The sequence below is a fragment of the Aquarana catesbeiana genome, linkage group LG09, assembly GCF_042186555.1.
Source record: "Aquarana catesbeiana isolate 2022-GZ linkage group LG09, ASM4218655v1, whole genome shotgun sequence".
NCBI classification, from domain to species: Eukaryota; Metazoa; Chordata; class Amphibia; order Anura; family Ranidae; genus Aquarana; species Aquarana catesbeiana.
Window position 1 is genome coordinate 262,619,465 of NC_133332.1, and position 26,630 is coordinate 262,646,094.

General features: G+C 42.1%; 1 protein-coding gene across 3 annotated transcripts in view; it reads left to right on the forward strand.

Moving 5' to 3' along the window:
- MAPKAP1 (MAPK associated protein 1) overlaps positions 1-26,630 on the forward strand; it is a 399,325-nt gene that overhangs the window by 18,260 nt on the left and 354,435 nt on the right. For all 3 annotated transcript variants that reach the window (XM_073600313.1, XM_073600315.1, XM_073600314.1), the window contains exon 2: positions 11,597-11,913. In XM_073600313.1, the coding sequence (XP_073456414.1) occupies positions 11,658-11,913 (256 nt within the window). In that variant the 5' untranslated portion in view covers positions 11,597-11,657. The remainder of the gene's footprint in view (positions 1-11,596; positions 11,914-26,630) is intronic.

Sequence of the window (26,630 nt, forward strand, 5' to 3'; positions counted from 1 at the left end):
CATGATTTTACAATATCTAAACTAAGGTTTATTTTTGGGATTACAGAATTTCACAATGCTGACTCCTGAGCTGACAGGGGTGAAACTTTTTTGTGAATACAGTAAATACATAAGACATCTCCTGAAAATAAGCCCTAGTGGGTTTTTGTAGCAGAAATTAATATAAGACCCGGTCTTATTTTCGGGGGAAACACGGTAGTTGTTTTTCATCACTAATACCCTTTTAGCCCATTTAAAGTAGTAGCAAACTGCAAAAATAACCTTGCCTCTGCAAATTAAGAGCATAATATGCTAGTATGCATTAGCATATGCATACGCAGAAGGCAGGGGGGGGGGGGAGCAGGCATAGGCAGTAGAGGAAATTACGCACCTCCCTGCGGCGAGGCTGGGACAGAAGTTCACCACTTTACGACCGAGCCTCTTTTTGAGATTTGTTGTTTACAAGTAAAAAAAATGTTTTTTGTTTTTATTTGCTAGAAAATTACTTAGAACCCCAAACATTATACATTTTTTTTTTTCTAACACCCTAGAGAATAAAATGGCGGTCGTTGCAATACTGCACTTTTTTTAATTAAAAAAAATAAGACAAAGTAAAGTTAGCCCAATTTTTTTTTTTTTTTTTTTTTTATATTGTGAAAGATAATGTTAAGCCGAGTAAATTGATACCCAACATGTCGCGCTTCAAAATTGCGCCCGCTTGTGCAATGGCGACAAACTTTTACCCTTGTAAATCTTCATAGGCGACATTTAAAAAATTCTACAGGTTGCATTTTTTTAGTTACAGAGGAGGTCTAGGGCTAGAGTTATTGCTCTCGCTCTACGGATCGTTTACGTATGCGTTCACTTCTGCACTCAAGCTTGGTGGGATAGGGGACGCATTTTAAAAACATTTTTTTTTTCTTTTTTTTTTTCTTATTTATTTTACCTTTTTTTTTAATTTTTACAATGTTCTTTAAAAAAAAAAAAAATGGTGTCACTTTTATTCCTATTACAAAGAATGTAAACATCCTTTGTAATAGTAAAAAAGCATGACAGGACCTCTTAAATATGAGACCTGGAGTCAAAAAGACCTCACATCTCATATTTACACTAAAATGCAATAAAAAAAAAAAAATTATCATTTAAAAAAATTAAAAGAAAAAAAATGGCCCTTTTATGAGGTATGGGCGGAAGTGACGTTTTGACGTTGCTTTCGCCCTGCAATGGTATGGAGACGGGTGGGGGCCATCTTCCCCTCACCCTTCTCAATGTCACTGATGTGAGAGGATCCGATCGCCTCCACCGCTGTCGACGGCTCTGGTAAGCGGCGGAGGGCACCGAAGCATGGCGGGAGGGGGGGGGATCCCTCTCCCGCCGCCGATAAAAGTGATCTTGCGGTGAATCCGCCGCAGAGACCACTATTATCGTAAAGCAGACCGCCGGCCGAAGAAGAGGATACCGGGGTTATGGCAGCTAGCTGCTGCCATAACAACAATATTCCTCTTCAAATTTAGGACGTATATCGGCGTGTGACGGTCCGTAAGCGGTTAAACTTCATAGAGGGTTCTTTACTGTAAGAGTGGCAAGGATGTGGAATTCCCTTCCACAGGCGGTGGTCTCAGCTGGGGGGGCATCGATTAGTTTAAAAAAACTATTAGATAAGCACCTGAACAACCGCAACATACAGGGATATACAATGTAATAGTGACATATAATCGCACACATAGGTTGGACTTGATGGACTGTCACTTGCGTTTTTTGTTTTTTTTTCAACCTCACCTACTATGTAACTATGTAATGCATAAGAGGTAAGAAGAAAAAAATGTATATCCAAAAATGAGGGTTAGTGGGGGGTGGTCTTTAGTTTAAGACCAAGTTGTAAAGTTGGCTTCCTGGTTCTTAAAAGTTGTCCCGTCTCTAACATATAATAGAAAATTTTTAACTTTAATACCTGACCATATCATACAATATGTGAGAAAAAAAAACTCACACTTTAAATTCCCATTTGTCTATTGGGAAGTTGATATTTTCTGCTTTTTCGGTTGAGTACTTATTTTTTTCTTTATCACATTACAGAACATCTTATTCTAATATGCCAATAAATCTTTATTTAAAAACTTAAATACAGCAGAAAGTGTAGTCTTCCTCCTTTTGGAAAGCGCACCAAATCTGTACGTCTGCTTTGCTCTGAAGGAGTTAAACAATTGCTGTCTGAAGCACTCCGTCATCCACCAGGCTGGGAAATGCCAAGGTCTTTTTGACATCTGCTCTCCGATTGATACTGCAGGCTTTGCGGGTAACAGCTGAAAAAGCCCCACAGGTGCCATATAAAGAGGTGACCATGTTGTCATATTTCATTGCGGCATCCTTCTGCAACACCATAATTACCTAATTAGGTTGTTAATTAGGAAATTAGCATTTTGCCGTATTGATAGAAGGCGGCATGCAAGCTGGGCGCGTTTGTCTACTTTAATTTAGGATTTGTGTGTCTATCATACTTGCGTTCTAACTTGAGCCATGGGAAAGGAGACACAATGTGGACTGGATCATGAATGAGTTATGTAATCTTCCTGTTTACTGGGCTTAGGATGATTGATTTAATATATATTTCTTTTTTTTATTGTTATAGTTAAGGCTGTTAAATTTGGTTCCCTTTCATAATTTTAATTAAAGAGCTAGTGTTTTGTGTAATTTTCGTTTTAAAGCTGAAAGTGAGAGGTGCACCAAATGGAAATTTTGGTGGCAAAACCGAATTTTGCAGGATGCAACCGAAACCAAAAATGAGTTTTTAAAAATATTTATATTTTTATATAAAATTGTATTCTATTTGACTTTTTAATTAAGACCACCAATTTAAATGAATATTAATTGATTGTCGGCCATTATGGGCACCTTTTAGCGCAACAAAAATGTACCCCTTTAAATTCTATGTATGTCTTCACACTGGTCCGTTGGGCTTCTGTTGTGATGTTAAAAATCCTGCTTGCTGCATTTTTGGTCAGTTAAAAAAAAAAAAACGCACAAAAAAACACACCTCCCCAGTTAGAGCTGCACAATTCATCGTTAAAAAAATCGTGATCTCGATTCAACCCCCTTGACGATCTCTATTGCAGAGTTTGCCGATTTCTTTCATGTAAGAGTGGAGAGACTTATTTGCTCACTCAGCTGTCAAAAGAAAACATTTGGGCAGTCTGCCAAGTTTTTAACATGAAACAATGTAACTTATGCTGGCCATACACTATACGAAAAATCGGCCCAAAATCTGTCATTTAGACTTTGATGGGTTCGGCCGATTTTTCGTATAGTGTATGGTCAGCATAACTCTTCCTTCTTAGATCAAAGGGCTAAACTTCTGTGCGTAAAGAAAAAATCCAGGCAGTCTGCCAAGTTTTTAACAACCTATAAATGCAGGAAGTTTAACTACTTAAAGTCTAAATCTTTTTCTGACACTTGTTTAAGTTAAAATCAATATTTTTTTTGCTAGAAAATTAATTGGAACCCCCAAACAGTATATATTTTTAGCAGAGACCCTAGGGAATAAAATGTCAATTGCTGCAATATTTTATTTCACACTCTATTTGTCCAGTGGTCTTTAAAATGCAATTGTTTGGGGAAAAAATACACTTCAATGAATAAAAAAAAAAGCCAAAACAGTAAAGTTAGCCCAATTTTTTTTTTTTTTTTAATGTGAAAGATAATGTTACGCCGCAAGAATCGTGATCTATCCGCTAAGCAAAAAAATCGTGATTCTCATTTTAGCCAGAATCGTGCAGCTCTACTCCCAGTTCAAATGCATTGAAAACGCAGCAAGAACGCATCATTAACGCACCTGTGTTGTGTTTTTGATGCGGTTTGAGTCATGTGACCTATGGAAAAACCCCATAAGCACAGCATGGGAAATCAGCCCAAGATCGCAGCAAAATTGCAGCGAATTTGCGGTAAAATCGCTGTGACTTTGTGACAAAATTGAGGTGCGTTTTTGGTACCATTATCGGCACCATGGCTGAATGCCGATAACACAATTTTTGGGCGATATTGCCGAAATGTTTCGGTGCATCTCTAATCTAAACCCAAGAACAAAAATGAAATATTTTGCAGTTTACTGCTATTTAGAAGTGGTGACTGCATTTGTTTTCTATTTCAGGCTTTTTTTCCCTTTTTATTTTGAACTCATGATCCTGCCAGTAACACACTTACTGTCGAAGAATGACAACACCCTATCACTATCCTCCTATGGAGGACCAGTATTGTCGCCCTAAGGCTGGTGTTCTAAAGTCCACAGAAAGAATTGGAAACAATGAAACTGTGAACTTCCTGTACTCCTTGTTTTAACTCATTAGATTACTGGCAGGATCAACAGGTGTTTTTTTGTACTTGTAAAACTAGGGTTGCACCAATACAGGTATCAGTACCAATACCAAGCATTTGCACGAGTACAAATGTTCTGATATCTGAAGGAGCTCAGCTATGAGGAAAGATTAGAGGAACTGAATTGATTCTCTCTTGAGAAGAGGAGATTAACCCCTTCCCGCCGAGCGTACGCAGATGTGCGGTCTCGGCTTTTGGGGGTTATACCGGGATGATGCCCGCAGCTGCAGGCATCATTCCGGTTTTTTTAGAGCCAGCGAACGGCTTTCCAGGGATAACAACCGATGCGGCTAAAAGCCGCTCAGCTCTTATACTGGAGGAGCGGGAGGGGACATCCCCCCCGCCTCTCTTACCGGGCCACTCCACCGGTAGGCCAGATCAACAATCCGTCTCCTCCGGCGGCTAGAGACAGTCTGGAACGAAGCCGTAAGCGGCTTTGTTCCAGTATCCTGCGTGTAATCACGGAAGCAACGTCATGACGTCACTTCCCGTTTACTCGGCTGCCAATGGCGCCGTTTTTTTTAAAAAATATACAGTATTCAGAATCGCCGGAAGCGGCGATCTGAATACTTTGAAGTGCAAAGGAGGAATCGGGGGTCTAAAAGAGTACCTGTCCATAAAGAGTACCTGTCACACCTATTCCTGTCACAAGGGATGTTTACATTCCTTGTGACAGCAATAAAAATGATCAAAATTTTATTTTTATTTTTTTAAACACAATTTATAAATATAAAAATAAATTAAGAAAAAAAAAAATTTTCAAAGCGCCCCCGTCCCCGCGAGCTCGCGCAGCAAAGAAAACCCATACGGAAGTCGCGCCCGCATATGCAAACGTGTTCAAATCACACATGTGAGGTATTGCCGCGATCGTCAGAGCGAGAGCAATAATTCTAGCACTAGACCTCCTCTGTAACTCTAACCTGGTAACCGTAAAAAAAATTTAAAACGTCGCCTATGGAAATTTTTAGGTACCGTAGTTTGTCGCCATTCCACGAGTGCGTGACATGTTTGGTATCTATTTGCTCAGCGTAACATCATATTTCACATTTATACAAAAAAATTGAGCTAACTTTACTGTTTGTTTTTTTTTTTTCGGTTTCCCAGCCGAGGTGGCGCCATTTGTTTGAATGCAGAGGCCGGATGTGACATCATAACATAGCGCCCGGCCTACAAATGATCATAGAGACTCCGGCGACCATCTGGTCCGCTGAAAATCTCTATGGTAAACATCCGGGGCTGTCTCTGGCTCACCGTTGGAAGCGGTGAGTCAGTAGAAGCACCGGAGGGCGCAGGGGGGGGGTCGTCCCCTCTAGCCTCCCGTAAGAATGATCAAGCAGTGGAATAGCCGCTATGATCATTCTCATGGTGTAGGGAATCGCCGTCTGAAAAAGCCGATATCTGAATGATGCCTGTAGCTGCACCCATCATTAAGATATACCCGCTCAAATTCAAGGACATCATATGACAGCCTAGTGGGCGGGAATGAATATTCATTTATTGTTGTCCATTATTGGCACCTTTTAGCGCAAGAAAAGCTCAAGAAAATTCTATGTATGTCTTCATACCAGTCCGTCAGGCTTTCATTGCGGTGTTAAAAATCCTGCTTGCTGCATTTTTGGTCAATTAAAAAAAACCCACAAAAAAACGCACCTCCCCAGTGAAATGCATTGAAAAGGCAGCAAGAACGCACTATTAACTATTATGCGGTCACATGACCTTTGAAACACACCCCATAAGCACAGTAAAATCCTGTTAAAATTGTGGCAAAATCGCGTGCGTTTTTGGTGCCATTAATCGGCCCATTTTTTCTCTTATCAACCAAATGCCGATAGCACCATTTTTGGCCGAAATTTCAGTGCATCTCTAGTATACAGAGCCGTGTTCTAGCAGTGGACCATGAACCTTCCCATCCCGCTCCCGAAAGCTTTACACTGCTCAGTCATTCACAGGAAGCCAATGTTTTCTGAATGAATAAAAAGTATCCTTTGATTGGCTGACGTGGAGAGGTGGGTGGAAGGTTCTTAAACCCCAGGACTGTTGCATCAGGATGTGTGGATGGTGAAACTGTACCACGGAGGTGGGTGCAGCAGGGACGGGGGGGTGCTAGGAGCGTTCACCTTATTATTTTCTAAGAAGGTCAACTAACCCTTTAAATGATCTGTATATTGTCCATGTACGTCCTGTTCACAGCTTCTGTAGTTCTATGTGAATTGTGTAAATATTAGAAAATGGTTTTCTGTGGGGCCAGCTACTCTTAGGGCCCATTCACATCCACTACATTGCGATAAATGGGTGGATCACCACAACACGCAGTAAAGCACCATTTACACATTTTATGGCACCTTAGTGCAGAGCCAGAAGGCATCTGTGCTGTAACTATGTGCGTTGCGATGTGCTTCAGAAACATTCAGCAAGACCTGTTTTTTCATGCGTTGAGGTTCATTGTGACCCATTAATTTTGAACGGGCTACCTAACGCAGTGTGCTGCAATACGAGATGAAAAAGGGAAATAAATGCGGGGCTCTTACTGTAACCGCAATGTACATAAATGTACAGCACCTTTTAGACTGTCAGAAACTTGCCTACTTTCCCTTTGATTCAACTAATCCTTAGGGCTCGTTTACACGTACGGCGCTCCTGTGAAGAGCAATCCAAGGCGGTTGGATCGCTACTCAGACGGTGTCCGACAGGCAGTGAGGAGGTGATAAGTCGCCTCCTCACCCCTTATTTTAATCACTAAAAACCCACATCACCATGCCAGCGGTTTGGCGCCATTCAGGTGAATGGCCTGACTTTAATATCATTTTAAGGTGGATCGGTTAGGCGGTAAAAATGCAGCTCAACCATGTTTTTTACGCACCCTAACTGCAAGTGTAATGCCATGTACACAAGGGCTGACTTTTCGACCGGACTGGTCCGACGGACTTTTGAACGAATAGACTTGCCTACACACGATCACACCAAAGTCTGACAGATTTGTACGTAATGACGTACGACTGGACTAAAGTAAGGAAGTTCGTAGCCAATAGCTGCCCTAGCGTCGGTTTTTGTCCGTCGGACTAGCATACAGACGAGCGGATTTTTCGACCGTACTCGGATCCATTGGACAAATTTGAAACGTGTTCCAAATCTAAAGTCCGTCAGATTTTTGACTGAAAAAGTCCGCTGCAAGTCCGATGGAGCCCACACATGGTCGGATTGTCCGCCGGATTCGGTCCGTTGAACCAGTCTGGTCGAAAAGTCCGCCCGTGTGTACACGACATTCACACTGTGTGCAGTTACCTGCATTTTCTTTTTGTTAAGATCCGTACGCAGTGTTCCAAAGCTATGCGATATTTTGCAACCTTTGCATAATATCGCACTGCTCTGGATGGGCCTGCATGGTGCCGTGCTGTTGTTCAGTGGCATGAAAGAAGCGTGACTTTGTGCACTTTAAATAAAATTCAGTCAAAAAAACAAAAAAGGGGAAGCTGTGAGATTCGGTAAGACTGCAGCATTTTGGGCTGTGAGCTTGTGTGAACTGGTACAAAATGAGGACTTACATAGCTGCAAGACATGACAGTTTAGGACACTTGAGCATAGGTCTAAGCCCAGGTTCACATTGATGCGATTTGGCATGTCAAATCACATGCCAAAACGACGGCTATTGCAACTGCACCGTCCGTATTGGTGTGATGCTGACTTTGCGGCGCCGCACCAATTCCCAAAAGTAGTTTTTGTACTACTTTTGGCAACTTCGGGTGCGATTTCAATAGATATCTATGCATGAACCTGCACAGATGTCTCTGAAATCGACACAGACATGCAATTGTGTTTTTCGTCTGTTCCATTTTTTAACCACTTCAATACTGAGCACTTATACACCTTCCTGCCCAGACCAATTTTCAGCTTTCAGTGCCGTCGCACTTTGAATGACAATTGCGCGGTCATGCTACAATGTACCCAAAATAAATACGTTTTTATCATTTTGTTCCCACGAATGGAGCTTTCTTTTGGTGGTATTTGATCACCTCTAGGGTTTTTATTTTCTGCTAAACAAATAAAAAGATTTTTTTTGTTTTGTTTCAGTTACAAAACTTTGTAAATAAGTAAGTTTTCTCCTGCACTGATGGGGCTGCACTGATAAGGCGGCACTGATGGGCACTGATAGGCGACACGGATGGGCACTGATAGGCAGCACGGATGGGCACTGATAGGCAGCACGGATGGGCACTGATAGGCAGCACGGATGGGCACTGATAGGCGGCACGGATATGGATGGGCACTGATAGGTGGCACTGATGTGCTGTAATGTATTGTACTGATGGATACCAATCAGTGCCAAACCATAATGCCTGCCAATCAGTGATTCCCATTGTGGGCACTGATTGGCATCCATTGTGGGCACTGATTGACATCCCTGGTTGTCTAGGGTGGCATACCTGGTGGTGGGCATCCCCGGTGGTCCAGTGTGGGCATCGATCAGCACAGACCCCCCCCTGTCAGAGGAGCAGCTGATCGGCTCTCCTCTACTCGTGTCTGACAGACACGAGGGAGAAAAAGCAGATCACCGGCTCTTCCTCTTTACATCGTGATCAGCCGTGATTGGACAAGGCTGATCACATGGTGAAGAGTCTCCATCAGAGAGACTTTACCTAGATCGGAGTTGCGGTGTGTCAGACTGGCACACCGCAATGACGATCGCCGTGATGCCCACCCCTGGGGGCGCGCATCGGCTTGATATCCTGAAGATGTCATACGACGTCCGGTCAGGATATTGAAACCACTTTGCTGCTGTCATTTTGCTATATGGCAGGCGGCAAGTGGTTAAATAGGGTTTTCTCTCTCAAAAAAAACTGAACTTAAAGTGGAAGTAAATCCTCCTATTGTTTTCAGATGGGGCCATCTTGGCCTCTGTTTAATCTTCAGCTGCCATGATGCTGCACATGTGATCAGTTATGACACCAGCCATTGGATGGTTTGACAGTTTGGTTGAGAGCACCGCCAATGTGACAGTTACATTTCATTTCAAATGTAACTGTTTTTTGAAAATTAAATCCAATGTGATGATCATCCACTAGCCCATAGACATACATGTGTGTCTATTTTGCAACCGCCAACGGATGGATGAAAAAAACGAACATACAGAACGCCTGTTTGAGAGAACCCTGACAGTACTGTACCAAAATGTTCCTGTTATCAGAAACTACTTTTCTTTCACTCGTGGTTGGTGTTTGGCTGAAGCCATTTATTATCAATCAACTGTGTTTACTCTTTTTAAATCATAATGGCAACAGAAACTATCCAAATGACCCTGATCAAATGTTAACATGGTAACATGCTCACAAGTTGACACAAAGGGGTTTGAATGGCTATTAAAGGTAACCATCCTCACCTGTAAACTGCTTGTAATTAGTGTGTGTGTATAAAAGGTCACTGAGTTTCTGGACTGCTGACAGACCCTTGTATCTTTCATCCAGTGCTGCACTGACGTTTCTGGATTCTGAGTCATGGGGAAATCAAAATAATTTTCAAAGGCTCTGCGGGAAAAAGTAGTTGAACTGTATAAAACAGGAAAGGGATATAAAAAGATATCCAAGGACTTGCGAATACCAATCAGCAGTGTTCAAACTCTAATCAAGAAGTGGAAAATGAGGGGTTCTGTTGAAATCAAACCACGGTCAGGTAGACCAACTAAAATTTCAACCACAACTGCCAGGAAAATTGTTTGGGATGCAAAGATAAACCCACAAATAACTTCAGGTGAAATACAGGACTCTCTGAAAACATGTGGTGTGGCTGTTTCAAGATGCACAATAAGGAGGCTGCATGGTCGAGTCACCAGAAGAAAGCCATTACTACACAAATGCCACAAAGTATCCCACTTACAATACGCCAAACAGCACAGAGACAAGCCTCAAACCCTCTGGCACAAAGTCATTTGGAGTGATGAGACCAAAATTGAGCTTTTTGACCACAACCATATACGCTACATTTGGAGAGGAGTCCACAAGACCTGTGATGAAAGGTACACCATTTCTATTGTGAAACACAGAGGTGGATCGCTGATGTTTTGGGAATGTGTGGGCTACAAAGGCACAGGAAATTTGGTCAAAATTGATGGCAAGATGAATGCAGTATGTTCTCAAAAAATACTGGAGGAACATTTGCATTTATCAGCCAGGAAGCTGCGCATGGGACGTACTTGGACATTCCAACATGACAATGATCCAAAACACAAGGCCAAGATGTCCTGTCATTGACTACAGCAGAATAAAGTTAAGGTTCTGGAGTGGCCATCTCAGTCTCCTGACCTCAATATCATTGAGCCACTCTGGGGAAATCTCAAACGTGCAGTTCATGCAAGACAGCCCAAGAATTTCCAGGAACTGGAGGCTTTTTGCCAAGAGGAATGGGCAGCTTTACCATCTGAGAAGATAAAGAGCCTCATCCACAAATACCACAAAAGACTTCAAGCTGTCATTGATGTTAAAGGGGGCAATACACGGTATTAAGAACTGGGGTATGTAAACTTTTGATCAGGGTAGTTTGGGTAGTTTCTGTTGTCATTATGATTTAAAAAGAGTAAACATAGTTGATTGATAATAAATGGCTTCAGCCAAACACTAACAATGAGTGAAAGAAGAAAAGTTTTTGTGTTATTCGTATTCTCTGAAAAATGGCCAAGAAATCATAAATTCTGCCACGGTGTGTAAACTTATGAGCACAAATGTTATAAATAAGAACTTATGTAAAAAGCCAACAGCATGACTGATAAACATTTAAAGATATGGGCATACTGGTTTGATTTTAAAATGACCTTAATTTTATTACAATACGATATTAGATCCCTGATACTATTATAGTATTTTTTTGGTATATACAGTAATTGTTATACAACATAATACATAAAACATAATATTTGTATAGACATGGTGCAATAGAAGTATATTATTATTTTATATATATCCCGGGTCTAGAACTAATCGCAGTGCATCAGCACTTACCCTCCCCTCCCCCCCTTCTTTTTTTTTTTTCCTGACTCCACCGCTTTCTCTCACTTTTTATTATTTTTGTTTGTTAAAAGTAAAAATTGCTTTATCAGTAAAGATATCAATAAATAAAAAATATATTTGTTGATGAAGATATCTGTACAACGTTTGAAATGTTTTTTCCAAGAGCTAAATTGACTGATTTCCATATTTGTGTTCGAAATGGCAAAAAAAAAGAAATGATGTAATATTTAATTTTCTGTCCTCTGTTTTGGCAGGAAACGGTTCTCTATGAAGGGTTGGATTTTCTGGTGATAAACCCATGTAGCACAGAAGAGAATGGCTTTTCTGGACAATCCTTTGATTATCTTGGCACATATCCGGCAGTCCCATGTGACCAGCGATGACACTGGCATGTGTGAGATGGTGCTCATTGACCATGATGTAGACATAGAAAAACTCTACCCATCATCTGTCTCTGGGGAGAACGTCTCACAGCCACAAGGAAATGGAGAAACTCAAGGCTACATTTATTCTCAGTCCGTTGATATTACGTCTAGCTGGGATTTTGGCATAAGAAGAAGATCAAACACAGGTAGGAACTGGACTGTTGATTTGGAATGAATAATTCACTCTAATAAATGTCTTTGTTCTTTACCAGTAGATTACTGGTGTGCTTGGTATGCCCACTTAGAGGCTGTTCCTGCTGAGCCCATGCGTGTAGCTGTTGGGATCTGCTGTCAGTTTGAAGTATTGGTTTATGTATCACAGCTGCTTGTAGAATCCGTTCCGGTGCTTGTTAAAATGTAAATAAATGCTGATACATTGTAGCTAGTTGTGGCTCTGTAGGCAACCGACTACAAAATATCTGGGTTTTCTTTATGCAGGAGTTGCTGAAGAAACGCTGAAAGCATAAGGTATTTCCCAATTAACGTTTAAGAAAAAAAAAAAAAAAATAAACCACTATTATTCCAGAGTGTCCTTAGTGCTGCTGGCTTCTGGATGTCTTGGGATCTTCATCTTCAGACCCCCTTCCTGTGTCTGCGCCATAATCTTCTGGTGTAGCAGGGATAATAGAACTGAGTGAGCTCTGACAGGCACTCATCAAGATTGCCTACTATGCCCGCTCTTTCCGCCCGGCTCTGCCATTCTTAGAATCTTATGTAGTTACAGAATTGGTACGGTTGAATAAAGACATCAGTCCATCCAGTGCAACCTGTGTGGATGTATTTTTAGTATATCTTTACCATTCTCCATATCCCTGTAGATTATGTTCACTAATATGCCCATCTAAAAGTTTTTTTGAAATTAGGGACACTCCCTGCTGACCCCACCAATTGTGTACTACAGCTTCTAAGAATAAAATGTGATCTTTGAATATAGGAAGGGCGATTTGTTTGAATGGCATGCCCTGTCCTTTCATAGTCCCCAGGACTCTCCTACCTTACGATTGCCCCAGCTTAGAGCAGAGATGTCCTGACTTTTTATTTCACTTGGTCTTTTGGAAAGGTTCCCAAAGAGTCTCTTGTGCTTTCCAATCTCATGGCTATGATTTAACAGAGAAGAACCAGGCTGGATTGGCTGTTTTCAGTCCACATTTATCCTTGTGTACTCATGTGAGGTTCCCTGGGGGTTGTGTGCACCTTGAGACTTCTGGACTTTAAATAGTTTGCTGATGTAAATGTATATGTACAACAGGACATAATGACACCTTGGGCTAGGTTCACACTTGTGCGGGTGGTTGCCGCTTTGGGGCCGCATCTGCAACCACCTACAGACAAAAATGCGCTGCAGTTTAGGAGATGTGTGGGGGTGCCATTAATCCAAATGGCTCCGCCACGCACTGGAAACGACATTACACTTGCGGTTTCTGTGCTGGCCACGTTTTCGGAAAAGGCGCAGGGACCTTGCGTTTTCAGGAGGCACAGCAACTCTGTGATCCTTTTAGCTATCTGTAAGGGGGATTCTTCTCTGTGAGTTTTATGCTAATGTACTATGAACTGTAAATATAGTAATTATTAGCAGGGGTTCCCTAAGTCCAGAAGGTTGTTTCAAGGATTCCTCTATGTTAAATAGGTTGATAAAGGCTGGTCTAGGCCCTCACAGGCTTACCATGCATTATTAAACTGCAGCCACAGTTACCTACTCCTTTTCTGAAGGCTCATATCCTTATTAGAGGTTAGAAATCCTCTAAGTTGACCTGGTTGTAGACCAGCCTCACAGATGTTTCTATATAAAGACAATGGGGTTGATTTACTAAAGGCAAATCCACTCTGCACTGCAAGTGCACTTGGAAGTACAGTCGCTGTAGATCTGAGCGGAAGATCTGAAATGAGTGGAAGCTCTGCTGATTTTATCATCCAATCATGTGCAAGATAAAATGCTGTTTTTTATTTCCCTTGCATGTCCCCCTCAGATCTACAGCCACTGCACTTCCAAGTGCACTTGTAGTGCAAAGTAGATTTGCCTTTAGTAAATAACCCCCATTGTGCAATATGTGTGTTTTTTGTTTTTTTTCTGTTAATGTATACACTATAAAAAGACTTTATGCCTTGGCATGCCTATGCTTTATGCATGGAGACATAAAAAAGCGATGGCGGAAAAAAAGAGCTAAAACTATCTTTTAAATTTTTACTCCAAAAACATTTTATTAAAATAAATTTGATAAAAATTTTAAAAAAATCTGATTTAAATCAATTAAATATGATTTTTTTTTTTTTTTTTTTTTTTAGATTTAAAAAAAAACAAAAAAAACATTGCTTTTTATCCACTTTGCATTCCACCTTTTTTTTTTTTTCTCTTTCCATTTTTCTATTTAACCCCTCTTCTTTCTTCATTTCTTTAAAGAATACCAAATATCATTTACCACTGGTGGGTGCTTTCAATGGCTTTTATTCATTTATTTAAAACCTTTATCCCAAAAATAAAAAACAATTTTTGCTGTAACCGCTTAAAGAGGAAGTAAACCTCCCTCTAATGTTTGTACCGATAGGCAAGCCTAGAATAAGGCTTACCTATAGGTACTCTAAATATCTCCTAAACGTACGTCATTTAGGAGATATTTACGGTATACTGCACCGATTACCGTATATACTCGAGTAGAAGTCGTTCCGAGTATAAGTCGAGGCCCTAATTTACCACAAAAAAAATGGGATAAACTTATTGACCCGAGTATAAGACGAGGGTGAGAAATGCACAGCTACTGTAAGTGGAAAAGAGGGTCAACAATGCCCATTTGCATGCCTCACTGTGCCCATTTGCAGCCATAGGTCCCCCGAACTTCAAACTCGGTAGTTAAGTGTTCCTTGATGCCCCCTAGCTGCAGCCAAAATTTGGGGTCTCTGAACCCAAAGTATCCCAAAATGACATTGCTGCAGATGGACACAGTTGACCCAATTTGGGGCCCTGTATCTCGGGGCCACTAAGTGCTAGGAACCCCAAATTTGGTGTTCAAACCCAGATGGAACTAGCACCATAAAATATCCAAAGCTGGGATTTCTAGCACCAAGTGGCCCCGAGATACGGGGTCCCAAAAATCGGTTCAGAAAATGTCAAGCACTTTTCTGCAGCAGAGAATGACATTTTCCGAACCGATTTTGGGGCCCCGTATCTCGGGGCCACTTGGTGCTAGGAACCCCATCTTTGGATATGTTGTGGTACCAGTTCTACTGGGTTTGCACACCAAATTTGGTTCCTAGCATCAAGTGGCCCTGAGATACGGGGCCCCAAAGTCGGTTCGGAAAATGAAATTTTTTGCTGCAGAAAAGTGCTTGACTCGAGTATAAGTCGAGGGGGGCACTTTCAGCACAAAAAAATGTGCTGAAAAACTCGACTTATACTCGAGTATATACGGTACATCATCGGCGCATGCGCTCTGAAGCAACGGCCGCTGGTGCTGTTTCTTCAGAGCCCTATGCCGTGGCCGGCGGCTCCCCCACGCATGCATGGGCGTGATGTCACACGGCTCTGGCCAGTCACAGAGCTGGAAACCATGGACCCGGACGTAAAACAGGCGAAGATAGATGCGGCCTGTAGCAGGGACCGCAAGGGCTTTGTTTGCAGGTAAGTGTCACATAATGTGCTAGTATGCGATACATAATAGCACATCTGCTTTGCAGGTAAAAACAAAAAAGAAACAGCAGAGTTACAGCAGAGTTTGTGGCCATTTGTTACTGGTGTAAATATGGTCCGGGGACACACTGGGCACCTTTGCTGCCACTGAGCTACGAATTGGGTGTCCAGTGTGCTCCTGTTCCTTTAAGGGGGATTGGGCTGCCTCCAGGCCCACCTGCCCCTCATCTATCCATTGAATGCATGTGCTTCCATTGTGGAGACGCTCATAAATTCATTAGCATTTAGGACTGCAAGCATACACAGGGTGCCGTGAAGAGGCCTTACAGCTTACGCATGCGTTTGCAAATGCGTGCTAACTATGGCTGCACAGGCATAGCTGCTGTTCCCAATCTGACATCCGTGTGGGCACATGACCCCGATCGCAGGCTGTGTGAGCTCAGGTACATGCATGCGGACCTACATGGATGTAAAATTGGGAGCAACGGCTCTGTTGGTGCAGTTGCTACATGCCAAATGACATCAATGGGATGACCTGCACGGAGATGCATGGAACACCTGTGCATCCCTGTAAAGGTACGCTGTGTATGCCCTGTGTGAACAAGGCCTTAGGCCCCTTTTCACACAAGCACACCGATCGATCGGGTCTGCCTGTCTGTTTTTCAGGCGGGCCCAATCGTACCACCCATTGCTCTCAATGGAGAGACTGATGTAAATGGACATGTGTCCGTTTTACACCTGCCTGCATCTGATCCAGTCCAGTCCGCTAAACACAGACGGATGGGGATTCCATCCCCCATCCATCTAGCAGATTGGATGGTATCGGATGGAAATAGACAGGAGGTCCGTTTCCATCCAACCGCCTTGTAGAGAACAGTGGGCTGTGTCCGTGTCCACTCTGCACCTGTCCCCCGCCTGCTGAGCAGGGATCAGCAGACAGATCCCCCCATTGAGCAGGCAGATCTGCTTTTTCAGGGTCTGCTCCATATGAAAGGTGTCTTACCAGGAGGGGCTGGACCATTAGGGGAGCTGGGGCGCCACCCCCCTGCAGAGTGCCGGCCTCGTACATTTGTATGAGGTTTTTTTTTTTTTTTTCCAAGTCACACGATTAGAGCCTGAGGCTGTAATTGGCTTGAAAAGGTTGGGCTCGGGGCGCAGAGCAATGCTCTGCGCCCCGAGCCCACCCACTTGTGACAATAGCTAATTAATATTTGCTATTGTCTTCCAGTTTCTCCTCCTGGCCAATAAGGCCGGATCGGGTTGGCCGGGAGTAGAAGCTAAGGAAGACGTGGAGGGGTAAGTGCAGTTGGACCTGGGGGTCTTACTATATTTGTGTCGTCTTTTATTTTTTTTTTACAGTTATTTTTAAAATGTATTTATTTGGGGGGTCTTTGCAGAGATATCAGAGGTCTAAACAGACCCCCATATCTCTTTTTTTGACACAGAAAAAGGGACTGAACACATGTATACCAAGCCACCCCCAAGCCCTAACTTCACCCCCACCTGAACCCCCCCCCCCTCCTGCCCTGCCGCGCTCCCCGGCCTGACAGATCACCGGAAATCAGTGCAGGGGGAAGGAAGGAAGGATGCCGCTTGGACCAGGGATGGATCAGGGGTGCGGGGTTATTACAGGGGGAGATCTGAGTGATGGGGGGGGGGACACATCCAGAATCCCCCCCCCCCCAAGCCCCATGAAGAACCTCAAGTCGGTGGAAGAGGCGGGATGCCGGCCAATGATGGTAGCTGCAGAGATTGGGTTGGGGGGGGGGGTCTGATGGGGTGGTGGGGGGTAATCAGTGCTGGGGGGAAGAAGGGGGTGAAGGGGGATAGGAAAGTAAAGGAGAGTGGGGGGGGGCACATTAGAGGTTAATAACTCTGATCAGTGGGTTGTAATCATTAAAGTGACCATAAGCTTATAGGAGAGGGAGAAATGAGGTCCATACGGCATGTGGACTTGGTCACCTGCAGGCACTTTTTAGGTCCGTACAGCTGATGGACCTGGCAGTGAAAGGGTTAAGGGGAAAAAAAATAACAAAAGAAAACGAATGCAGATTGGTAAGCTACAGTATATTACATTTTTGTTTTAGGGTTTAAAGCTGCTTTAATCTTTCAGAAATTTCCAGAATGCCAGAAGCTGGTTTTGATATACCAAGACTTTCCTGTTCTAAGATTTTAGGCTATAAAGCGCACTGTTGTAGCGTCTCCTAATCTAAGCATAGCCTGAGTCTTATTAACACAACTCTGATAATCACCGCTTTCCTTGCTTACAGTCTGTCAAATGTTAATAGAACATGATTTATGCCCTGTTTTGCATAGATTCACAGAGATAAATATACCAAAAGAATGGATGCTAATTAGTTTAGTACAGCTTAGGTAGGAATGTTGTGCATACAAAATCTTTTAGGAAAATATTACCTAGTTAATCATTTCAAAATTTGGTGGCATTCTGGCACAGTGGCTGCTCTGAAAAAATGGCAAGGGTTCATGAAACCTGAAAGAAAACTGTATTTTTTGCCAGTATTTTGTTTATTTATTTTTTATATTTTTATTTCAAGTCCATTTTATATTACTTCCAAGAGGAAGTCATTTCTATGCTCTTATAAATATATATTTAGTATAACCTTTTAGCTTAAACGGTAAGTTCACACTTTTTTTTTTCTAAATTCCAGCTCCCCTCTGCACCAATATAGCATTCATGTACTTTTTTTGCAAAGCTATCAAAGCTTTCCATTAAATCTACAGTCTTACTTTTCTTGTCCTAATCCATGTTTTCAGACGTTTCTATTTGTAATTCTTTCTGATCAGACTTTAGGTCCTGACACAGTAAAGGAGTTGACCAGCTGACCTCATTAGCGCCCACCCATTCCCAGGTGCACCTTAGTGCTGCTTCCCTGATCTTCCAGTCTTCAGAGGAACCAGTCCATAACACTCACCTCTGCTTTAATGGCCCCGACGCCTGTGAGGTCCCTCGCCAAAATCTTTTTCCCCCGGCTTCTTCCGGTTGTAGGTTTTCAGCTGTCTCAAGATGATATCTCTTCCGCACGTGTGCATTTCTTTCAGTCCTCCTGGCACGCAGGCACTGTGCCGGAATGTAAACTGAGGAACTCAGTGCAGCTCAATGTACATCCTACAGAAGACTGTGAGCAGGCAGGTAGGTTTATTTTTTTGTAATGTCTCTTCTGCAATAAAGGGCCTGCTCACAGTTTTTATTAGTTTTAGAGTTTTGGTCCACTTTAACAGTGAAATCCAAGAAATGCTCTCATGCGCTCCAGTGGTATGCTTAACCACTTCCCATACAGGCTGATTCTGGCACTCCGCTCCTACATTAGAAAAATTACTCAGAATCCCCAAACGTTATATATGTTATTTTTTGCAACTTTTTATGTCGCACGATATTTGCGCAACAATTTTTCAATCGTGTTTTTGTTTTGGGGAAAAAAAAGTTGAATGAATTAAAAAAACAAAACTCTAAAGTTAGCCCAACTTTTTGTATAATGTGAAAGATGAGGTTACGCCAAGTAAGTAGATACCTAACATATCATGCTTTAAATTGCGCACACTCGTGTACTTAAAAATCTCCATAGGCAGCGCTTTTTAAATCTTTACAGGTTACCTGTTTAGAGTTACAGAGGAGATCTTGGGATAGGATTGTTGCTCTTGCTCTAACATTCCGGACGATACCTCACATGTGTGGATTCAACGCCTTTTACATATGTGGGCATGACGTACGTATGCGTTCACTTCTTCTAACACATTACTTTTTTTTTTTTTTACACTTTCCCTTTTAATTTTTTTTTATTACCTTCCTATTACAAGGAATGTAAACCCTTATAGGAATAGTGCATGACAGGTCCTCTTTATGGAGAGATGTGGGGTCAATAAGACCCCACATCTCTCCTCCAGGCCGGAAAGCCTGAGATAAAAAAAAAAAAAACTCTCTTGGCTTTCCAGCTGAGTACATGGCAGTGTTTACAACTGCCAGGCCAGATGTGACGGCATTACGTTGCGCACTAGCCTCCAAAAGTTATCGAGACTGCCAGGGACCATCTGGTCCTCGGTATTCTCTGTGGTGAACTTCCGCCGGTGGCGGATTTCTTCTCCGGCTCGCGGTTTGCATGGGTGAGCCAGTAGAAGCACCAGAGGGTGGCGGGGGGCATACCCTCCTACCGCCTGTAAGAACAACAATAAAGCATCTGAACAGCCTCTATAATCGTTCTTGCTGTGCAGGGACTTGCTGGTCGAAAAAAATGATATCTGAATGATAGCTGCAGGCATCATTCAGATATCCCCACTCAAAGCCCAGGATGTCATATGATGTACTGCGGGTGGGCAGTGGTTAAAGGTTTATAGTGTCAATTCTTTGTCAGCACCAGTAGACTTGCTACCCCCTCAGGACAATGGGTATTCTTATATACTGCAAAAAAAAAACAAGAGAAGGGTGCGCCGACCATTACCATAAAGGATAAAAAGCAACAATTGTTATACTCTCAAACGCATAGCATAAGTATGCATGTCATAACAAGTGAAGGGAATCGCTTCTTGGTCTGGTGTCAACCGGTATTATGGGAAGACCAGACAGCGTCTGTAATGGCTGATGCGTTTCAAGGGAGATCCCTCTACATCAGTGCCCAGAGCCTTCATCAGGGGCTCTGATTTAGAGAGTTCTCCCTTGAATCGCGTCAACCATTACTGACGCTGTCTGGTCTTTCCATAATACCTGAAGGCGATTTACTTCAATTGTTATGACATGCATGCTGATGCTATGCGTTTGTGAGTATAACACTTGTTGCTTTTTATCCTTTAATAAAAATGTATTATGGTGCTGCGCTAGGTCGGTGCGCCCTTCTCTTGTTGTTTTCCACTTTAACAGTGGACCTGTGCAGTCTCCAGTTTGTTTGGAGAAGGGAGCAGGGGAGTGCCTTGCCATCCTCGGCAGTGGGTCTGTGTGTTTCTATTGACGCACGTAGTGTGGGGACACAAAACTCTAGTGTGTGTGTGTGTATGCAAGACAAACCCTGAAACAGGAAACCGGGGGCAATGATCCTGACACCAGTATAAACTAAAACAAAGTCAGTGATTTAAAAAAAAACGAAGCTTCCTCCTCAGTAAGTGATTAAATCAACTGCTGAAAGTACTTAAAAAGACTGAGGGCTTAATATCACTTTAATTGAGAATAAAGGAAAATTGTCAGCTTGTTTGACAGACATTTTCCATAGTCAGTAAATTAATTTCATAGTCTTCTGTCAGTCTAGATACCTGTGGACATTTAGTATTGCATGGATTATCTAGGATATGTTAGGACCAACAGAGGTGACCTCAGGAGCTCACAAATGCAAAACAATTCCATGTACCATCCCTATACCACAGTGATATCAGCACATTGTTATCTGTTGCAGTGTGGCCCTTTATTAGGTGCTCAAATGAGAATGAAAATACACATTTATCTGCAAATAACTGAAATCTGCAGGGGATCCCTTTTAAAGGTGCACTCAAGTGAAACGAGAACATTTTATCTTGTGGCGCTACTTACGTCGCTTATTATACCCCTGAGGCTGAATGTTTCCAGATTCTGTAACTTATGTAGGTATGAGAATTTTTACACAGTGGAGTATAACATCACAAAAGGCTGTACTATCCAGAACCACTGCGAAAAGCTGCTATGTACAGTATACATTGAGGTATAGACTCCAGAGGGAGAGTCCTTAAAGTGATTGTAAACCGTCGTGTTTATTTATTCTTTAAATAACATACATGTCATACTTACCTCCACTGTGCAGCTCGTTTTGCACAGAGTGTCCCCAAATGTCCTCCTCTGGGGTCCCCCGGCAGCTCTCGTGGCTCCTCCCCGCATCAGATAACCCCCTAGGAGAAGCGCTCTCCAGAGGGGGTTTACCTTGCGGCCGCGCTCCCCGAGTCCAGCATTTGCGTCCATAGACATGAATGCCGAACTCGGCCCCGGCGCCCGGGTCATTGGATTTGATTGACAGCAGCGGGAGGGCTGCTCTGCTATCAATCCAATCAAGAGCCGGGACCCCGTGCAGAGAGGGAGAGCCCGTCTCTGCCGAGGGAATGAAGGGGCTCAGGTAAGTAAAACGGGGGGGGGGGGGGGGGGCGGTCACTGCCAGAAGTGTTTTCACCTAAATGCATAGGTGCAGACACAAATGCCGGACTCGTCCCCGACCCCCCCAGGAGCCAATGGCTGCGCTGCTTTCAATCTATCCAATCAAGAGCCGGGACCCCGTGGAGAGAAGGACAGCACGTGTAAAAAAAAAAAAAATATATATATATCAGCGGGAAGCCTGCAGAGACGCTACATCATTGAGATTACTCTGACACTCGTTTATTTGAACTACTTGTAAGTGCATCTTTTTATTCATTAAATATTATTGATTGGAACGATTACACTATGGGAGCCTTTCTTGCTTTTATTTCCGGAGCCATACAGCCTCAGCCACAGACCCAGATGCTGGTATAGGTTATTGGGAAACCTGTAATCTCCCATATGCCTGGATAGACCTTTGTTGGTCTTTTGAGTCGGTAAGGAGCCTCATATCCACTTGGGTGTATTCACTTTTTGGGAGATTGGATTTCCTTTATTACGGATTTTGGATTAGTTCTTCTTCTTTTTTACGTTTATGAACTTTATATATGGAATTTTTTTAATCGCACTATTTGTGATGGGACTTTTTATGTGCTCTTTTTGTTTTTTTTGACACTATTAATTTTAGTATTTCATTATACACATATCCTACAGTGGTCATAAATTTGTATGGTAATTTTTCAATTTTTTTTGTATTTTTTTTGTAATTTTTTTGGTATTTTCATTTATTGGTTGTCCTTAGCGCTGCATAATATTTATACTATTATCTAGAGGATGTGTCTGACTCTTTTATGCTGGCTGCTTTGGTAATTTGGGTTAAAACCTTGTTTTTTATTTAATGTGTTTTTAGTTTGTAAAGGTTAATCCCTTATAGCTACCAATCAATTATTGGGTTTCTAGCGCAGCGTTAACCCTTTTTGGTTTTTTTTACATGTATATATATAGAGAGAGAGAGAGAGAGAGAGAAATAAGCAGCTAGCACTAACAAGTGATCTAAACCTGTGAAAAATACATAGTGAAAAGAAAAGTGCAGCGCTAAGAAAGTGATAACAAACATTGATATGTGATATACAATGTAAATATATCTCTAGGTATATATAAGTTGGATTTTTAGGTGTATATAAAAATAATAGTCTAAAAAAAGTGACATAAGGGTTGAGAGTTGAATCTCAGAAACATCCGTTAGGATGTGCACCTCTAGCACAAACTAATATACATAGGTGAATCCATACAATGTCCAAAAAGGTGTATATATGTTAATTACCCAAGGATATCAAATTTAACACAAATAGTTATGCATAAATAAGTCCATGAATTATCCGGTAAGATGTGTAAATGTTAAACACCCAGAAGTGTAAATAACATGATATTCAAGTGTTGATAGCAGATCCACCACCGTAAGTAAAAGTGGGGGGCTTACCAGAACAATTGGACACAGATGGGTGTACACCCACTGTGCCAATTAAGCTTGTATAGCTGTAGATCTCTGGAGATGGAATAGGGATAGCCAAGGTACTTGTAGAGAGTATGTATTGTGAGGACAAATCCAATCAAGTATCCACAGCATATAAGGAGAAAACATGAGAGCACATAGCGTGATACTGTATAAAAAAGCTATGAAGTGTATTTATTGAAGATAAAACACTCACATTTGTGAAGATAAAATACAGCGCTGAGAATAGGTAAAATTTGGCAGTGTAGTGGTGTCAGCAAGCGGTCCCGGTGCGTTTCGTCCTACCGGACATCATCTGGGGTGCTACACCACTCCATACACTGCCCCTTATATATAATAGGTGACCCCCTTGCTGTAATGTTGCTTCAATCCATAATGATGTGAATAACGCGCCACTTCCGGGTAAGGGGAAGATGGCGTCGGCCGCGTGTGTTGCACGCCTCGCTATAGTGGTAATAGTGGAGCGCAGATGCGTGCGTCGCTATAGCAACGAGTCACGTGCGTCTCCTGCCTGTACGTTCACCTCCATCAATGTAGGGCTGAGACCGTGCGCCGCTCTGAGTCGTAATGACGTCATGGCGCCGTGTGTCAGACCTCGTTCTGGCTGAATACTGGAACGCAAAAGGAGGAAGTACAAGTGTCCCACATCAGCAGCAGTGAGTCTAATTATGGAGGGGGGAACGACAGTTTATTTATATGCAATAATAAAAAAATAAAGAAAATCATAATAAAAAATAAAGCCATGAAGGTAAGTATAAATTAAAAATGTTATAATCACGCAATCTAAGTTGTGTGATGGAGATGAAAATAAAACCGGAAAAATCACGGAGCCACAGTTTCACATGGGGATCAAAGGTCACACAACAGAATAACAATATGTATGGCCAATACTTATCTCAATCTAAGTAAAGTAGGGATACAGTGATCACTACTACATGAATTAATCTGATATTAACATTTCTCAATAGGGGAAAAAAGAGGAAATTGTTTTGCAATGGTATACAAGGGAACGAAAAGAGATTACAGTAGTCTATGATTGATTAATAAAAGCATTAATATCCCATTCGACGTTAAGCCCCAGTGGTGTATGGGACTGGATTTCGTATATCCAATACGTTTCTAGTTGGGATACACCCCGAGTTGTCGCCCCTCCTCGCCGGGGGGGGACGTATCGGTCTATAATGAGAAATTGTGATCCAGAAGGGTCTCGGTTGTGATGCCGTCAGTAGTGTCTAGGGACAGTGTGTTTAGTGTCCCCACCTAAGATCTTAGCCACATGTTCACCGACCCGTGTGGAAAAACCCTAGTGGTACGGCCCACATAGTGCTTTCCACATGGGCAGGTGATAAGATAAACCACATTTTTGGTTGCACAGGTACAGAACCTCTTGATCGGATATATTTTATTGGTTACATGACCTGAACTCCAATGTTTTATGTCTGCCACTAATGTTATAGTGGCACACAGTACATTTTTTACATGGGAAATATCCTACTAAATCATGAAAGAAGGTATGACGTTTAGGAGGATCAATAATATTAGGAGCAATTCTACCTTGTAATGAAGGGCCCCCCCCTGTAAATGACTTTCGGCCTTTCAGGTAGAATGCTACCCAATATATGGTCGTTCCTCAATATCCCCCAGTGACGTTCCATGATAGTTTTAATGTCTTTGTGTTGAGATGAGAAAGAGGTCAGCATGGAGTATTTTAAGTTATCATTGGGGAAATGACTCTTAGGGGTCAATAATGATCTCCTGTCTATTTGTGTAGCGTATTGTATTTCTGTTTCAAGAGTGGCCGCATCATACCCCTTTATCTATAAATTTTTGTTTTAAAGATAGAGCCTGTGTTTGAAATGCCTCAATAGTGGTAAAGTTTCTCCTTAGCCTCAAGAGTTGGCTGTGGGGGACTGATTTCAGCCAGGACCTGTGATGGCAACTATCGATGGGTATGAAACTATTGCGATCAGTTGATTTGAAATAAGTCTGGAAAATGAACTGGCGAGAGTTGATTTCTATGTCCAAGTCTAGGAAATGAACCTTAACCGAACTGTATTCTAGAGTCAGCGAAATTCCCCTGTCATTGTTATTAAGCATAGAAAAGAATTCTTCTTCAAGTGATTCGGGGGGCCCATCCCATAGGAGGAGGATGTTGTCTATATATCTGGCCCAGAACACCAACTGGGGTCTGTGCTCAGAATAGACGACATCCTCCTCCCACTTGGCCATAAAAAGATTTGCGAGGCTGGGGGCGAACTTAGCCCCCATTGCTACGCCTTTATGCTGTAAATAAAATTTATTATCAAACCAAAAATAGTTGTGTGTTGTTGCAAACTCTAATAATTCAATAATATACTGTCTTTGAATGTCGGTGAGTGATAAATCTCCCTGTAAAAAATATGTAACTGCTTCCAAACCTAAATTATGTGGAATACATGTATATAGCGATGCTACATCAGCAGGCAAGTAGGTAATCTCCCTTTAAAGTGATACCTTCTAATTTTCTGATGGTATCCGTAGTGTCTTTTAGGTATGATGGGGTTTTTTTGACTAGTGGTTGTAGGTAGAAATCCACATAGCGACCAATACGTGATGTTGATGAGTTTATACCACTTATTATGATGGGTCTCCCTGGTGGATGCAGGGGGTCCTTATGGATTTTTGGCAAGTGGTAGATAATTGGAATTCTGGGCGCCGTTGGTATTAGATAAGCCTTTTCTTTTTTTATTGAGTTTTTGTCTGTCAGATCCCTTATTTACCAATGCAATTAAATCTCGTTTATATCTATTTGTGGGGTTAGAAGGTAACTCTGCATAGGTATTGTGATCACTCGGGATCCTATGCATCTCTGAAATGTAGTCTGTTTTATCCATAACTATAATTCCTCCTCCCTTGTCTGCTGGGCGGACAATTAGGTCTTTACGATCACATAAGGATTTAAGGCCTTGTTTGTTTATAGAGAAATTTTGACGTTTCTTGATGGGTAGGTCAGCTAGATCTTTGAGTACCAGGTCTCTAAAGATATTAATTGCAGGTGCCGCTGGTACTGGAGGGTTAAATAAAGAGGGGTTTGCTAAACCCGAGTGTACTGTCCCTGAAGTTGCAGCTCTATCTATGGGTAGCGCTGTATTCGTGGAAAGATAACGTTGAATGTTAATTTTCCTTATAAATTTATGGATATCAATAAAGGTGTTAAACTTATCTAATTTTTTAGGGGGGGCAAATTTCAGGCCTTTATCGAGTATAACCAGCTCTTCTTTGGTTAATTGTTTCGTGCTAAGATTGAATACCCCTTGACCTATTGAACTCTTTTTCCACTGGACTCTCCTCCCCCCTCTGGAGCCTCTCTTGGGTCTATATGCCTTTGGGGTCCTGGTCTGGCCTGTTGAAAATCCTTATGGTAAGAATCCTGACTGTAATAATTATAGTCATAATAGGTTCCAGTGTGTTCGTCTCCATAGTTGTCCTGTCTATCGTAGAGTGGAGCAAACCTGTTATAAGTGTTTATGGGCGGACGATTGGGTTGATGAAAGTCCCGGTTATATGCGGTATCTGGGTAGTTAGACCTACGAGGGGAATCTAAATATGCTCTATTCTCCTGCTCATAATAGGGTCTAGAGACATATTGGTTACTTCTGGGTTTTCATTTTTGTCTTTTTGTATTAGTGTAATTATTCCTACCTTCTTT